The 17,364-nt window shown below is 40.4% G+C and overlaps 1 protein-coding gene across 1 annotated transcript in view; it reads left to right on the top strand.

Moving 5' to 3' along the window:
• The window catches only part of LOC145415549 (uncharacterized), a 113,814-nt gene that overhangs the window by 74,815 nt on the left and 21,635 nt on the right, over positions 1-17,364 (top strand). Inside the window, exons 26-36 of the mRNA XM_080284772.1 lie at positions 5,023-5,127; positions 8,865-9,011; positions 9,839-10,018; positions 10,294-10,385; positions 10,800-11,001; positions 11,616-11,819; positions 12,007-12,210; positions 12,459-12,743; positions 13,238-13,372; positions 13,521-13,673; positions 14,776-14,856. Coding sequence (XP_080140898.1) covers positions 5,023-5,127; positions 8,865-9,011; positions 9,839-10,018; positions 10,294-10,385; positions 10,800-11,001; positions 11,616-11,819; positions 12,007-12,210; positions 12,459-12,743; positions 13,238-13,372; positions 13,521-13,673; positions 14,776-14,856 — 1,788 coding nt within the window. The remainder of the gene's footprint in view (positions 1-5,022; positions 5,128-8,864; positions 9,012-9,838; positions 10,019-10,293; positions 10,386-10,799; positions 11,002-11,615; positions 11,820-12,006; positions 12,211-12,458; positions 12,744-13,237; positions 13,373-13,520; positions 13,674-14,775; positions 14,857-17,364) is intronic.

Genomic DNA, 17,364 nt, shown 5'->3' with positions numbered 1-17,364 from the left:
CATTCACACACAGTCTCCAAACAACATCCCACTCTCCATTCTCTCCACGTGGCCAAACCATCTTAAGGAACTTCTACTGCTTTCCAGCACCTCAACATTAACACCACAGTGCACCTTCACATTATCATATGCCTGTCCCTCCACATGCATCTTTTAAAACTAATACCCACACCACCCATTCATTTAATATTAACATAATTGCATAAGTAACACACAAGAGAATGTTAGTGTGTTGTATGCAAAAATAAGCCAGCAAAGAAGTGCTATGGTGCCTCTTAAACCCACAAGAATATGGTGGAATAAATTTTTGCTGTCAGGTATAAGTTACAATATACACGTAGCCAAAAATGTGAATACTGGTCTGGTTATAGCTGATGGCATGTTGATTGAGGCCAACAAAAAGTAGCAAAATGCTTCTAATATAGCGAAGACACAGCAGCTCTTGTTAGCTGAATTAACATTAAATGTGCTTGGATTGTACAGTATTACAATTTTACATACAAACTGTTGAAGAAAACTCTGCACTTGATTTTTAACATGAGTTTCTTATACATGTTATGCAGGTGTGTGCTATACTTTTTCCAGGTATTTTGTATGTTATATATGGTTGTTTTGACTTTGGACCAAGACCATCCTGTCATAAGAAACTCTAATAGTTTTAAGTCCATGAGAGCTTTGTTAGTAGCATGTGATAGTTGTGGCCCAAAGAACAGTTGCAGGTGCAGTGACAACACTTTTGATTTATAGTTTTATCCACCATAGAAACTAATTTGAAGATTTGAATGTAATGAAAACAGCTTCCACTTGTCTTCCATAAGGCTCACTGACAAAAAAGTACCATTTCTAAATGAGATGAAGTATACTATCTTTTATAAAGTTTGTCTCGATTTGAGAGATTACAGTATTATGGAAGTTGTTTTTGTTGAGCAACCCAGTCTGTCTGGCCACACAGACCCATCAACTGGAGGCAAGCAATCGCCCCTGCAGGGTGTCGTGTGTGCAAGTTGTGTGAGACAGTAGTGGTATTAGTGTGCAAGTGGTCATATGTGAGGATGCTTGATTCCATGAGTCATGTGTTGCATGCTTGATGATGTACAAAGATATAGCTGTGATGAGTAAATACATAGATTGGTAAAGAAGTAGACAGATACATAGGTAGACTGATGTACTAATAAGATAGAATGGTTAATACAGTATATAGACAGGCTGATAGATATTGATAAGCACACTGATTAAATAAACTGATAATAGGTAGACAGAGAGGGTTCTCTTGGTAGATGGATGGTTGGAAATCATAATGGATAGATGCATAGCTCTGACTTTAGTTGTCAGACTTTTGTAGAAAAGAGTTGCTTGGCGATAATGTACTTTCTTCTTGCGACATTACACCAGCAGTACACATTGTTGTGACTATCCTGACAGAGCACAAGTGGTGATGTTGACGAGAAGGATCTAGACTTGATTAGTAAAGGCTGGCTTTTATAATTAGTTTCAAAGTATGCAGTGGTATTCTTAACATTTCCACCATGAGAATTCCCACATCAGCATTATCAGATTTGTGCATTCACCAGTTAGAATTTGTAAAAAATGTTTATACTGTACTTCATGGATGTGAAAAGTATAATTAGGAGATCCAGACCCTTTCTGCCTTATGAGTTCTCCCTCAGGCTGAATAAAATTGTCTGGCGATGGCAAAAAAGGGGTATATGTACTAGCCTTATGTTCAAGGGAGTTGCTGAATAGGAATGTGGATGCCTTCAATTGATGACACCAGTATGACTGGGCAGAGGAAGTGCTTGATATATAAATGTCCCTCAGTCCCATCCTTATCCCCAGACAGGCCAGTAGTGGATGGCAGCAGAAGGGTAGCTTTGGTCTGCGGTCCTCTCGCTTCATGTTCAGATGAACCTGGGGTTACATCTATTACTGGTATATTCAAGGGAGATTCTTACCTCTCCCAGTGTGAGAGGCCTCCCTCAAGCTGAATGAAATAGTCTGGTGTTAGTAAGAATAACTGTCATCATAGTATCATGCAGTTTAAAAGTTACTGTTTAGAAACCCACTCAACATTAGACAAGTCCCTGAAACTGCATAAGATTCCCTGATGGTAGCAAAAACAATATAATGATGTCATCATATCGGCTGGAAACTTGTCAGCATGAGATGTGGCCATCCTATGTGCCATATCACAGAGCACATTCAGCACTGAATTTTGAGAAGCAAGACACACTTCAGGCTCATTACAAAAGCAGTAACAGCCTATTCCAGATTCCCCCCATTTGAGGTTGCTATGATTCTGAACATTAAGGGGTAGAACTCTAACCCACACCTCTGGTAGCATTTTGCAAGAGAGAAAACCTCTGCTCACCTGTAGGAACTGGTCACTCTGTCTTATTTCTCTAGACTGAGTAGCCTGGCCCCAGGCCTCTGTGCTCCTGCTGGGGCAGCAGTGTATTGGATGACTGATGGATGGAGAAAATCACCTGCCATCTCTGGGATTGTAGCTCTTGCACCTAAACCACACATCACATACCAGAGTACTCTGCTTACCACTGGGCATCTCTGTCATCATGTGTTTTCACAAACTGCCAAAAAAATTGAGGACCTGCATACATCTTCAAGATCAGTATTTCAGGAATATAGTCACCGGTAGTGGTGCTAACATGGGTTTGTATGGAGGGCACCCATTCAGAGCTGCTTTAGATGATTGAATACCCATTCAGGCAAGGATGATGAATCAGTTTGTCTGTCAGCTCATCTGTTTTCTGTTGTCATCCAATCTCTTGCTTTAAAACTGATCATATAAACCAGCCTAAGATGAGTGTAGTGGTGTGTGTGTTCATAGAGTTGTAATGTAGCGTTTTTGCATATTTTAGCTCCTAAGTATAGCCAGAAAAATGAAAAAGAAAAAACTATTGGAGACACCCAGCTTATAAGGAATTCAATGATATGTTCTTAGTTTTAGAATCCATAAAGGCTTTCAGTGGGGGAAAGCATTTGAGACTATAGAATTAGAAAACTGCCTTGGTTGCCCTTTACATAGGTTGTCAGTGACTCTATATGACATTAACCCTTTCACTACAAGGGATCTGGCCTAAGCTGGACATAACTAAATTGTTGTATCCATAATAAAATAAGATTAAAAGTTGTTATTTTAGGGAAAGGGTTAATGGAAATAATTTATAACCCCTCTACTGCCATGGGTCTCTCTTAAACTGAATAAAGTAGGTTACCATCTTAGTATCTTACTTAAGGGATTAATTTCATACTGTGTAGGTTTTAAGATTAGATTATACATGGACCTTTGGTCAGGGCTTTTGCAATATGGATACAGTATTTTTTGGAGGGAAACATTTCCCTGGAGGAAAGAAGTTTCCTTTTGTCCCCTAGCCCTGCATGCATGAAGCACTGTTGAACTAAAAATATTCACAGTATACAAATATAAGCATAATGAACGTATCAGAATTCCGCATACCCATACTGTGCTTTGTGTTTCGTCTTAGTAGTGTGAAATCCTGTCACTGACCTCTCCAGGATTTTGGCATCCATACTGATCTTGAGATAAGCATATATATATATATATATATATATATATACAGTATATATAGTGCATTCTGTTTATGTGCAGGAGGCTTACTTTCAAAGAACACAGCCACCTCCCACACAGAAGGGGAAGGCTCACATAACTCAGTGTGCAGAAGAGAGGAGCTAAAATGTGAAATGCAAAGAAATTATGGTGGCTTGTGTGATATGGTTGACTGTGCTTATGCTTCATCAAGCCATCATATAGTAGAAATACATAGCACATTTTTGTGTCTCGATCTTTTTGGAGATTTAACTGTGTGCTGAAGAAAAGAAGCTGGAAATTTGAAATTCTAAATTGTACTATAGTGCTTGTGTGATATACAAGACAATGCTTGTGCATCATCAGAATTACGTATAACAGAAGTTCTCTGTATTTTTGGCATTTCCTTTCTCTTCAGGACCTATATAGCTTCATGTGCAGTAGAGAGAAGCTGATAATGTGAGGTACTCTAAAAATGCTGATTGCTTATGTGATGTGGGAAACTATGCTTGTGCTTCATCAGGTTTTATATATCACATAAGTTCACAGCAGTTTTGGAGTTGTCATTTTCACATGGTTGCACCACAGGCAAAACACTGTGTACAGAAACTCTTGCTTGTTCTGTTTTCCTTCTGACTCCCTTCAGTATAGTGCATTTCTCCGAAGCTGATAACATTGTCTGGCGGTAGCAAGAATACTGTAAGTTGAAAATGACGTTATGCTGCTGAAGAGATTGATCGAAACTTTTATCACATCTCCATGACGGGTGCTCATAAGTTGATTAAGATTGTGAGGTGGTAGCAACCATAAAATGAAAAGCATCTTACTGAAAGGATTAACTAACACACCTCTCTCATTCTCTCTCTCTCTCTCTCTCTCTCTCTCTCTCTCTCTCTCTCTCTCTCTCTCTCTCTCTCTCTCTCTCTCTCTCATTCCCATTTTGTGGTACATCTTTTGACATTTTTACCTCGTATGTTTGAAGTGACTAGGAAGTGAGAAGTGACGTCTATACATGTACATGCATGACCAGGGTTTGCATGATTGATGTTCTTGCATTAGATTGCATTAAACATTTATTATTGTTGTCATAACTGAAAGCATTCATATTGCTTGCTAAGAGTTATTCATATTAACAACGTTACCAGTACTCAGTTTTTGTGTAGTATGTACTGAACAATATTGTAACATAGTACATACTACACAACAACATACTACATTGCAAAGTGTATGTTTTACTTTCAGTGATAGATATCAAGCATTTATTTATATAGTGTGAGTCAACAACCATACACTTTTAGAGTTGTATGGCACAAAATATTAACTAAGCAATTTGGAAATTGTATTTGCACTTTAGGCATAATATAAGTGTTTTTTTTGTAGTAGTGGGGTTAGTGAAAGAGCGAGACTGGAGAGTGGAGTGGTGGTGTAGTGTGACCGACTGGCGTTGTTGTGTTTAGGTGGAGAGTTTAGAGCGACAGTTGAGGGAAAAGAGCCAGGAGCTGGAGGCGGCCCGCGCAGGCAGGGAGGCCTCGCAGGCGGACAGTAAGGCCGCCCAGGATAAGGTAATAATGAGAGAGAGGACATGGCCCTGGCTCATGTACCTTCACTCTCTGTCAGCTGGTCATGTTTTGTGTCCGTCCTGGTTACGTTAATTAACACCATCGCTCAGACAATGTATGTTTGGTCATGGAAATACACTAGGCTGGGTAGTAACTTGACACTAAGTGCATTAGCAATAATCCTCAGGGGTTGCCACATCAGAGCTGACAGATCTGTTTAGGATTTTTTTTTTTCCTCATCTTGAAGGAATTGGAAAAGTTATACATAAATGTTCAGTTTCCTAATAATGATACTGTGAGGCAGGCACTATAATTGGGTGGGGGGGGGGTGAGAGCAGCCATAAAAAAACAAGTCCAACAGTAGCAAGAACCTGGGGAGCTGACCAGTGAGATTCATGTGATGGCAGCTGCATTGCATCACACTGATGACAGTTTTAGTTAATTTAGTTGTTTCAGTTAAAACTGCTGTATATGAAGTTATTAACCCCTAAAGTTCGGTCCCCGTTCTGGAAAGTGTGTCATGATGATGTCAGTCTCTGTTCCAGAACGTTTAGACACTGTTATGTTATCAGCCACTTCCCTACAGTAAATAATCGTAGGATATTTGAACACCACTCATTTTAAAGCTAAAGAGTTGTACGTTGCTGGGTATAAAGATTTTTATGATTGGTTTAATAGTTTTCACAGGAGCGATTTTTGAAAAATCTCCTATTTTTTGCGAAAAATGCCCGTTCCTGACGGTCGATTTTATAAACAATGCCCAACCCCAAAGTGTTAAACAGGTTTTTTGTACCAAATGATTAATACTTAATTAAAGACTGGTCAGTGTACAAAATAAAAAATAATGTCAGTTTATCAGAACTTTGATTGTGGCATTATTTTTTGAGGGATTATTTTATGCATTTCCATGGACAAACATGTTATTTCTGCAAGATGTGTTTATTTAACCCAATATTAACATTATTTAATGTTTAGTCTACCATCCCAGTGAGTCATGCATGAATATGTTGACCTTTATTTCTTGTCATACTTTTGAATACTTCTTATTTCCATTCTTGTCTGTATAGAATTAATCTCGCTGTACTGTCATTGTGCACATCTCTGAGCCATCCAAAGCACCCAAGTGTTTTGTTTTATAACGTGTCCAGTGAGTAACGAAGCTAATGTTGCTTTGTTTAATAGTAATTGTGTGTGTGTTGTCTTTGTTCATTAATCTGTGTGTGTGTTTGTGTGTTTTAGTGGGCTGTATTCATGTGGCCTGAGGAAACTTGTCTGCCACCTCTTCCTCCTCGGTCATTTTATTGTAATATAATATTCTTTTGTACATTGTTTATGTTCTTCTGTTATTAACATATTTTGCATATACACGATATGAAGAGATATTGATATGCCATGTGTACAGTAATAAATTGGTAAGGATTGGGTGCTGTAGAATTTCTAAAGGCCATTATTATTTTAGTCTTTTGTGCTTATCAGCATATCTTAATGTGGCAGCATTTGTTAATATGCATTGGTTGTGTTAGTCTTACAGCACAGTGGTAAAGCTACTTCTGCTGTACCAGGCTTGTCAGTCCATAGTATATACGTTCATTGTCATTCATATTTTTGTGGAGCGTAGTTTTGTATTAAAAAAAAAAAAAAAAAAAAAAAAGCTGTCAGTTGTAGCAAGCTAGCTTTTTCTTTGTGCTAAGTATTAATTGTGTTTCTCATATATATATATATATATATATATACAGTCACAGCTCACATAACATGCCCTGAAGCTCCCGCTTTATTAAAATTCTGCATTTTAGGGGCATATATTTACATGTTAAAGGGTTTCATGGTACCCAAGCCAGCCTGAAGTTCACCATTTGGGACAATTTCAGGGCTTTTTTCCAGGACATTTACCAACCTAATATAGACTTCATTACATACAAAGATTAGAGGATTCCCCACGTTGAATGGAAGAGGTTGTGGGCTTGCTAGGGGGAGGTGGAGTGGAGTTCCGTGGCCAAAAAAAAAGAGCAAAGATCACACAGAGCATGTTTGCAGCCAGACCGAGGGAAATGGGTAGGCTCAACTGGGGCAGGAATACTCTGTGAACCTTGACGACAGCCCGTGCAGACACGTGACAGCCATACGTCTTTGGCTGATGCAACCCGCGCTGTGACTATCACTGGCTGTTATGTCTTTTCCCACCACATTATGACCCTATTTTTCCACATTATGACTGTTTGAACCATAATTTGGGGCCTCTGGCTGCATTATATATATCGTCATGGCTTAGTACGGTTTAAAAAAAAAAATGGTCAGCTTCCCCCACCCATGTTATGTGTATCATTTTCACGTTGTGATCATTTTTTGGCCGCAGATATTGCCCTCCATGTTATGTGAGTTTCACGCACTAGAATTGCGTTTTGTGCGGGCGGTGACTATATATATATTTAATATATATATAATACACATATACAGTATATATATATATATATATATATATATATATATATATATATATATATAGTATATACATATATATATATATATATATATATATATATATATATATATACTGTATACATATAAAATCTGTTAATTATTTTTGGCTTTGACTTCACTTTTGGATGGAGAAATATGTCAATAGTCTCGTGCAGTATGTGCTGGTGATTTTTTAAAATTAATTTGATCTTCTTGAACATTTCTTGATTTTTGGATTCCTCAGAGTGGGATGAGCTAATATTGTTCTCATCAGTGTTTTAGGGATCAGTGGAGTACCAGATACCTCTGCGATGATTACTGTTAAGCTCCCAATTTGCCCATCAATTATAAGTTGCATCACGGTCTTTCTTTGTTACTTAATCGGCAGTAAATTTTACAGAAATTGTCTGTTTAAAGTTCTGTTGCTGTTTATAAGGTTGATTTGGCAGTTGCCCCCAATTTGCAATATCGGGAAGGTTCCAGCCCTTCATGCCTCTTTATGCCAACCTTTTTACCCACACACATGGCATATGTGCCATGTACTTTTTTTTTCTTTTCTGTTCCATCTTTCTTGTGGCAAAGTTGATAAAAAGCTCAGGTAGTTTAACAGTTATGACAGTTCTTCCAACAGATTTATGTGTCTGGTTCACCAAAGTAAATTATTATGCCAGTATGTCTTTTGTTTACAATTCAGGCTCCATTAATATATTACTTAAAAAAAAAAAAAGAAGCTTAGATATATATTGTTCTCATGATTATGATCTACATGGCAGTTTGTGGAAGTGACTACTGTAGTTTGGTATTATTTATTTATATTTTTTTGTGTGTTTGTGTTTCTTTTTTCAGGTTTGATATTTTACCATTGGTTCAATCATTGCAGAAATTAAAATTATATTTCAGTTTCATTTTGCATCTATTTGTGTTCTTTGTTTTGCAAATGCTGTAATGTAAACGCCAGAAATTAGTAGGTAATATCGGAGAGTATTATGTGAAGTGAATCCGCTGAGTGCAACATAGACATATATTCATACTGTTTGAGGCTCATATTCTTGTCTCCTTAGCATCGCTACACTGATTTATTGTATTTGGTTATATGGTACATTGATTAATCCTTTTACGTATATGCAGTCAGGCAGCTTAAGAGATATAAACAGCATAGAGGAGACTGGTAAGCTATACAATAATAATTAAACAAGAGGTGGTAGGGAGTTCCTTACGTAATGAGAATATGAGTCTTTAAGTGAAGCATGTAAAGAGGCTCCACAGACCCATGTGTCCATTAGATCCGTGACCTGCGTGAGATCATCCAGTCGTTGGAGGGCCAGGTGGACCGACGTGGTGTAGCCGAGGCTGAGCTGAGGGAGCACATCACCGACCTGGAGATGGCACTCACTCAGGCACACACTCAGACGCACACCCTCTCCGCACAGGTCAGACTCACAGACACAGTTGCACACCTTTCTGCACAGTTGTGGCCTACACACACATGCACAGCCTCTGCACATAGGTCAGACTCACACTCACAGATGCATACTCTCTGCACAGGTCAGGCCTACACACAAATGCACAGCCTCTCCACAGGTCACACACACACACACACACACACACACACACACACACACACACACACACACACACACACACACACACACACACACACACACACACACACACACACACACACACACACACACACACACACACACACACACACACACACACACACACACACACACACACATTCTTACAGGTCAAGCGCACACACGCACGCACTCCTATGCGCTTTAACTCATTCTGCCTGGGAATCACTCTCTCTCTCTCTCTCTCTCTCTCTCTCCCTTTCTCCCTTTCTCTTTCTTTCTCTTTCTCTCTTTCATTTTATTCAGCATAGGATAGACTTTTCAAACTGGAGGAGTCAGACAAACCCTTTCAATACAGGAGGACTTCCCTTTTTTGAAAACGTTGTCTGATGGTAACAATAGTAAACAGAGGATGTTACTCAGGTTCAAGGGGTTAACGGTAGTCACAAGTGCAGAAATTTGTTACATAATCTTCAGGGTAAATTCACTGTTGGTATATTCAGTAACATTTGCATGGTACATTGAAATTAATGTTGTAGATTTACTTTAGTATGTAGTGTGTGGTTCACACTAGCAGAGAAGGTTGAATATATTGTAATTTATTATATAAACAAAGAGCTGTAGCATTACCTTTCTTGCAGTTTAGAAAATCTCTCACAGAGTTATTACCTGTACAGCTGGAAGAGTTACGATACAGCCACAGTGAAGAGCGAGTTACCTTTCCTGACGCATCCAGTGGGGAGGAGCAGAGAGAAAGTGAGGAGGAGGAGGAACGAGAGGGAGAGGAGGGGGTGGCTGGGCATCTCCCCTCCACCTCCCTCTTCACTGAACTGCAAGAAGAGACAGACTTCACACTGGTATGGTGGACCGAGAGTGTGTGTGTGTGTGTGTGTGTGTGTGTGTGTCTTACTGAAAATCTCACCCAGACATGAATTAAAATACTCCGTTATCCTATGTGTAAAAGATCAGACTACAGTAAAGTTTCAATTTTATTATGTGCATTGAGACAGAGTTCATAATTATAGAGGTTTTCCATAAAAAATAGAATGTCACTGTAAGGGAGTTAGGATATTTGAAATGATAACATTTTGTGAGGTGGATATGTTATGATAGATGCAATTGTGTACCCCAGTTGGAGATGATCGAGGATCGGGTAGAGAAAACAACTCGAGGGCTTGAGGCGGTGCAGCTGTCACCCCCACCCACACCTCCAGGCACCATGAGGTAGGTTGGGGTTTTTATGGCTTGTTTTGTAATTAGATGAAAGATGATGTGTATGAAGATGTACAGTACAGGGATTGAATCTGTTTTACTTAATTTAGCAGTAAGTTTTTCTCAGCCTTATAGCTAGTTGTAGAGAGGTCAAACATCTGACAGTAAAACCTAACCCAGTCTAACACCTATCATATTATAACCAGTCCTAACCTAACATGTACTGTAATATAACCAAACCAAACTAGTAAATTCTGGCCCTTCACAGACCCAACAGAACTAATTGCTCTGTCCACCATTGCTGTGAGTGACGACAGTGGGGAGGACATGAGTGCATGCAATAGTGAACCCAATACAGTAACAACAAAGGAGTAAAAAATGTAGCATATCATTACCTAACCATATCTACAATTTCTGGCCCCCCAGAGAGCCAGTGGAAGCCAGTGCATCATCAGCCGCTGTGAGCGACGATGATGGTGATGAGCTGAGTGTGCGTACTCTGTCACCAGCATCACTCCACCGAAGGTTGGACGGATTGCTAGCCGGACTGGGACGTGTGGCTGAGGCAGCGGTGAGGCGGCTCAAACAAACACAGGCAGCACACAGGAACCTTACACGACAGTATGAGGTGAGGAGAGAGAGAGAAAGAGGGAAAAAAAAAATGAATGAGATGGGGAGAGTTAGAGCAGGATGAAGAAAGGAAAAATAAACCCCACCTGTCAAGTGTTGGGGGAGTGAGAGTGAGGCTTGATGGGTGGTGGAGATGTTAGGGATTTTTGTCCTTTCATTGCCCAGTTCCTGTAACTCATTGGCAGAATAAGTAAATGCTACATCACTGCACCCTTCCCACAGTACATCTTCATAACTAAAATATATTGTTAATATCTTGATATAGCTCAGGATTCAAGATGAACAGATGTCAAATTTATGCCTGGTTAAAGTGAACAGAATATAATATAGGGTCTTAGTCTGGCCAGAACTGTTGTATTTTCACAATAAATAACAACTTTAGTCAGTCAGTCGACCAGTTAGTTGGCACTCTGTTTCATACCAAAGAATCCCCATATTAAGGTTTCCCTTGGTACTGCAAATGTTTTTGATGGACTGGAAGCTAAACAGAATGCCAGAACCAGCTGATTATTTTCCAACTGTTGCTGGAAACTTTAATTTTTCCTTTTGATCAGTACACAGCACAAAGAAATCCAAGGCCCAGACTAACTTTGTCTTTGGTGCCATATCCAGGAGGTGGTGTCGGAACGTGATGCGGCGGAGGCCCGATGGCGTGAGCAGGTTTTGGCTGTGGCAGGACTGGAGGCCAGGGTGGAGGAGCTGCGCCACACCCACCCTGCCACTGCACACACCACCACACACCTCACCACCCGACTTTCACGCATACAGGAGGACCTAGATGATACACGTGCACGACTCACTAGTAAAGCCAGAGAGGTGTGTGTTTACATCATCAATACCTTTATTATTTCAGATGTTTCGTCTCTTCTTGATAGAATAAAAAATGTAAGCATGACATCAAGTGAATATTCGTACATGTGCAGGCATGATTCACAATGTTTAAATATAACATACCGTAATGGAGCACCATTGGATTTAGAGGCTTAATCTATTGGTTCATTAGGTTGAGGAGTTGAAGCACACATTGGGTGCCACTCGAGGGCAGCTGTTGGTACGAGAGGAGGAGCTAGAGCGGCTACAAACCCTGGCAGTGCAGCACACACAGCCCCACAGCCTGCCACACACCACCACTGAGCAGCTCATGGCCACAAACACACAGCTTCAGACAGACTTGGCTGCAAAGAATGACCTGATTGATAAGTTAGAGGCAAGTAGTCTGCCATTTGTACAGTATGCCCCCATTATAAGTCCCCCCCCCTTTTTTTTTTTTTTTTTTTTTTTTTTTTTTTTTTTTTTTTAAGTCCACAGCAGATTACAAAGAAATTGCACATGAAAGTTTCACTGCTACCTGTAAAGTTACCCTGTAAAAATTCCTCCTAATACTTCCAGTTAAAAAAATGACCCCTAAGCAAACAAAAATTGTAAAGTGGTTGACTTACCGTACGTGCCTATCAGGCTGAGGTGAGGGCGGGGCGTGAGGATGGGTCGCTGCCTCCTGTTCTAGCAGCCAGTCTGGTGGCAGGAAAGAATGCTGAGCTGGAGGAGCAGGGGCGGCTGGTGGTGCAGCTGAAGGCAGAGGTGGCAGAGCAGCAGCGTGTGGTGACAGAGAAGGAGCAGGTGGTTGCACAGCTGAGGGCAGAAGTGGCAGAGAAAGATAGTCTGTTGGCAGGACTGAAGGCAAGTTCATTGTTTGCAGTGAAACTCCTGAGTGATGGCAACAGCTCACAGGCTACAGACACGGTTAGTTTTTGGTGGGGTTCTTGGGATGGGGAAATGATAGCAGACTTTAGTATTTATACTAAACTCCGTGTGGTAGAGGTATAGTTCTTTCACCTTAACTTGGCCCAGATTTTTGTACTTATTCAGCTTATTGTACAAAATTCATTGGCAGAAAAAGACAATGCAGTACTTTGGCTCTTCTTCATAATGAACACCATAATGAAGTGTTAATCTGTTGTTATAACTCAGCATTCAAGATTTAAACATGGCAGTTTTAGGTCCCTGGGAGGTAGTGTTTTAAGAATGTTCTGTGGCCAAAAGCTCGATACCTAGCCACATAATCATATCTCAAGTAAGGATCTCAACCACATGTACATAGAGTTAATGTCCAAACTGAATCTCGTACATTATTACAAGTGTCATATTTCAGGTTTCCCAGCATTTACAGAAACTCATGATTGTTGAAAATTTTAAGTATCTGTTGTTCTAACCATTGAATCATTTGTTCCTGACAGCTGGAGAAGATGCTGAGTGGAGAGAATTTGAGCAGAGGTGTGTGTGAGGATGGTGGTGAAGAAGGTGTGAGGTCACCAGAGGTACTGAGAAGGTCTGCCCCTGAGGAGGTCTCCCTACAGAGCATTACCAGGGGTGTAAGTGTGGCAAGGATTATTTGTTATTGATGTTATATTATTTTACAAGTCTTACAGTGATGATGATGATGATAAGACTCCCTTTGTCTATAGTTCTTGTATGTGATGTCGAGTTTCATTTTTTTTTCTCCATTTTCATTTTCCACAGCCTGTGAATGTGAAGGAAGGCATGGATGGTATTTCCCCCTTGAGTGTGAAGGGAGTGAGTGAGGGTGAGGATGTACCAGACCACACACAACCATCCTCCACCGACCTCACTCTTATGTCACCACACCATGACACCCACCCACAACTCTCAAAGGTATTCCCTTGGACTGTATTTGACCCCTGTGCTATGAGAATTTCTTAAGTTTAACTGTAGTTTGACCATTTTTATATAGTTTGAGATATGTATAGTTTGGCAGCTAATTTCCCTTAGCCTAATGGCAGAATAAGTGTTACAACTCTAATCCTTTTCATAGCGCATATTCATAACTGGTACCATATTCTAATTTTAATAACTTGTTACAACAAAGCCCAACACTGGAGATGGAGGAAAGGCAATTTTAGGCCAAATTAAAGTGGACTGAGTATACAGTATAATGGTGGAAAACTGACAAGTGTACAATGCTGTCTAGATGTTAATGGACCTTTACAAGAAAGTGTTGCTGAAAATGACTGAAATTCATAACAGAAATAATCATCAAAAGAGGCAACATAAGAAGGACTGACTGTACCAGACATCCTTGTTTTATGTCAGGGATGTGTTCTGAAATGTCAACTTCTTTTACACAGCCATACTACAAATTTGGGAAAACTGAAAATCAGTTTTATAGGTGGCAGTGGAAGTTTAATAGGCCACCTTTTTGTCAGTTTACTGAGGTGTTAAGGTGGGTGGTCTTGGTAACCATCATCCACTCGAATGATGTAGCGTTGCCCGCTTCTTCCGTCGCCGTTTTCATTCTTTTTCAGTGTCTGCCCTTCTCCCCTTCCATTTCCTCCATTCTTGGTGTCACTCCCCCTCCCCCCTTCTCCAAGTTAGCTGTACACACAGTGATAAACCTAATGGTTTCCAATAACCCTGGAAACCATTTACAGTGTTGGATGGTAACCATGTACCCAAGTAATGGGGTTATGTGGAACTTAACTATGGTGCCCCTGTTATCTGAGTGAAGACGCACAAATGCAGCATCCAGCGAGAAACCAAACCTCCACACTTCTCGCTGTGGCTAGGTGCTGCCTGCCACAAGGGAACATAGGTTCACTGCATGGGACAGCCATGCAGGGAGTTTGCTTGCTTATGATTGATGGGTCTTCTAGGCCAGACAGACCAGGGTTACTCAGCAACAACAGCTATGGTACTAATTGCAAAAAAGAGGCATAGAAAAGGGCACCTTATATCTAGATCTTGTTTTACTATACAGGTGTCTCAGCTGACAGAGGAGAGTAAACAAGGGAAGTCACCACTGCAGTCCACCACACCAGTCACAACCACAGGAGAAAAGGTCAGTATCAGTGTGGTGTATGCACTATTGGTATCTCTTTTATAACATCTCTAAAAGAGAGAGAAAATATTAATGTTAGTATAAATAGCTGCACATTTCTTTGTCAGGTAATGGCAGTGTGGTATTAATTCAGAGTACAGTCTTTGTTTCTTTCTCTTCGTTTGATGTTTCAGTTTGTACAGTTGGTTTAATTAAGTAGGTATTGGTACTAGTGATACAGCAACAATGGATACTGCTCTACAATACAGCTGTCTCTTTTCATTTAACCCCTAAAGACCGATGTCCAATGCTCTTTCGGGTCCTACTACCTAAAGTCCTAATAGTGACAGTCGTAGACAGGCTGAATATACAGTATACAGGGTGATTCAGAATTGACCTGTCAGATCATGACTATGGACAGAAAATGTGAACCTGTATATATATATATCATATGCGTTGAATCCAGGTACACATATTTAAATAGGTAAAGGGAAATTAGCGACGGACATTTTGATCGTTGGTAATGCTGCATGAAGGGGAGGGAAGACTGCGCTGGCCACTTGATCAAACAGATCAACCCGCTTCCTCCCCTGTGCTTACCGGTGACTACATCTTGGTACTTTAGCTGTTGTGTTTTCATTATGTAATGAAGTCTTCACATTGTGTTCCTGAAGTGAGTGAAATGAGAAAGGATACAAGAAATGTACCGGTACAGGAACCTCGCGTCCAACACGCATTTGTCCAGCACGGAGAGCAAAAAATTAGTACAATTTAATACGATTTAATACTGCAACACGGGTGCATTAGCATAACACGGATGGATCTGCAAGAAGTGAGTGAAATCCGCAGAGTTCGCCTCTAGCACGATCACCCCCGGTCCAACATGGTCATACTGGATGTTCCCGTGACGCTGGCAGCCAATCAAAACTTCCGATCAAGTAGCCTCCTCCCCTGCTATTGTGACTTGATCGTCATGTCACCCAAGTAAAAACACTTCTGCTCTCACGTGATGTTTCAAAATTTCTCCCGCCACAGCTCCACTCAGTCGCATAATTCGCATTGGACGGTGCTTTTTTCTCGCTGCATTTTCTGCCCTTGCTACTGCATTTTACCCTACTCACGATGCCTAGGAAGCCTTCTGAGAACCCCAAGAAGCGGCGGCACCTCCCTCAGGCCACCAAGCTAGAAACCATCGAGAGGAAGAAGAAAAGGGAGAGGAATTTTGAAGGATTTATGAGGGAGGTTGAGGAGGAGCAGCAGCCATTACCCGCTAGTGACACCAGCAGCCATCCTCCGGGGACCCAGTAGGACTACCTACAACCTCAGATACCACTTTCCATTCCCAGCAAGCCACCAACTCTATCCTAAAAGGTTAGTTATCATTCATAGTACAGTACCATTTATTATAATTACAGTAGTACCAATATATGTATAGGTATATGGTAGGTATTTAGGGTGACTTTTCCTAGGGTTGCTGACATAATTCATTTTTCCCCATAAGCTCTGTTGTTTGTCCAACATATTTTTGGTCTAACACGAGACCCGTGCATGACAATACTGTATTACCGTGTTGAATGCGAGGGTATTGTACGTAGTACACAGTCTTTGTCAGAGCTCAGCTAGTGGATAATGAATTTCATGCTGTCATCCACTGTCACCTGCCCTCTCCCTTACTCCACATCCTGCGTGAGGTGGCGGATGGGGTAGCGGAGTCTTTCAAATGTTGAACAGTTTGTTAACCCATCCAGTGTGATCCTTATTTTCTATTCTACTGCATGCCATGGTGCTTCACATACACCACATTATTCTGTGGCAGCCATCAGGACATCAGGCATGCAGCGATTACTGATGCATTTGACCAATACCACACGTATGGGGAAATAAAAATTTTATTTATCACTCTGTGTTTATATACAAAGTAATTTGTCCCCAAGTTTAAGCATTACCGTTCCACCCAGATTAAATACAGTAGTGTGACCATACCATGTTCTTGCGGCGTTACTAGCTACCACGGTTTTTCACTGCATTTTTGATATGTAAAAGCTAAACGTTGCTCACCAGAAGACTATACAAAATACTCCTGGACAGATGTGTTAAGTCATTGTCACAGCATGACTAGGTCTGGGACTTGCCCGATTACATGTTATTTGTACTTGCGCTGATAAAATGCCTTTATCTCATTAATTACACATATCTGGATTCAGTGACGCCACATTTCTTATTAGGCTTCGATGTCCTAAATAGTGTATTATTAGAAAAAACGGTATAGAATAAAAAATGTTTATTTTCAGCTAGACAGCTGATCTTTAAAGTTTGCCGGGTGAATTTTGATTCACCCTGTTTATTTATCTTTTTTTTTTTTTTTTTTTTTCCATGCCCAGGCACATAATTCATTTTGATTTTAGTGATTTCTATAAGCATGTTTGGCAAAAATAGTGTATTTTCCAGAATTTTCCCATCTTTGTTCTTACACAAGGGGTGACTTTATATTTTTGACGGTCAATAGTGCAGTAACCATTAGACATATTA

This window comes from Coenobita brevimanus, chromosome 103 (assembly GCF_032717465.1).
Source record: "Coenobita brevimanus isolate Jiangsu-jjx chromosome 103, ASM3271746v2, whole genome shotgun sequence".
NCBI classification, from domain to species: domain Eukaryota; kingdom Metazoa; phylum Arthropoda; class Malacostraca; order Decapoda; family Coenobitidae; genus Coenobita; species Coenobita brevimanus.
This window is presented reverse-complemented; position numbering and strand designations above follow the sequence as displayed.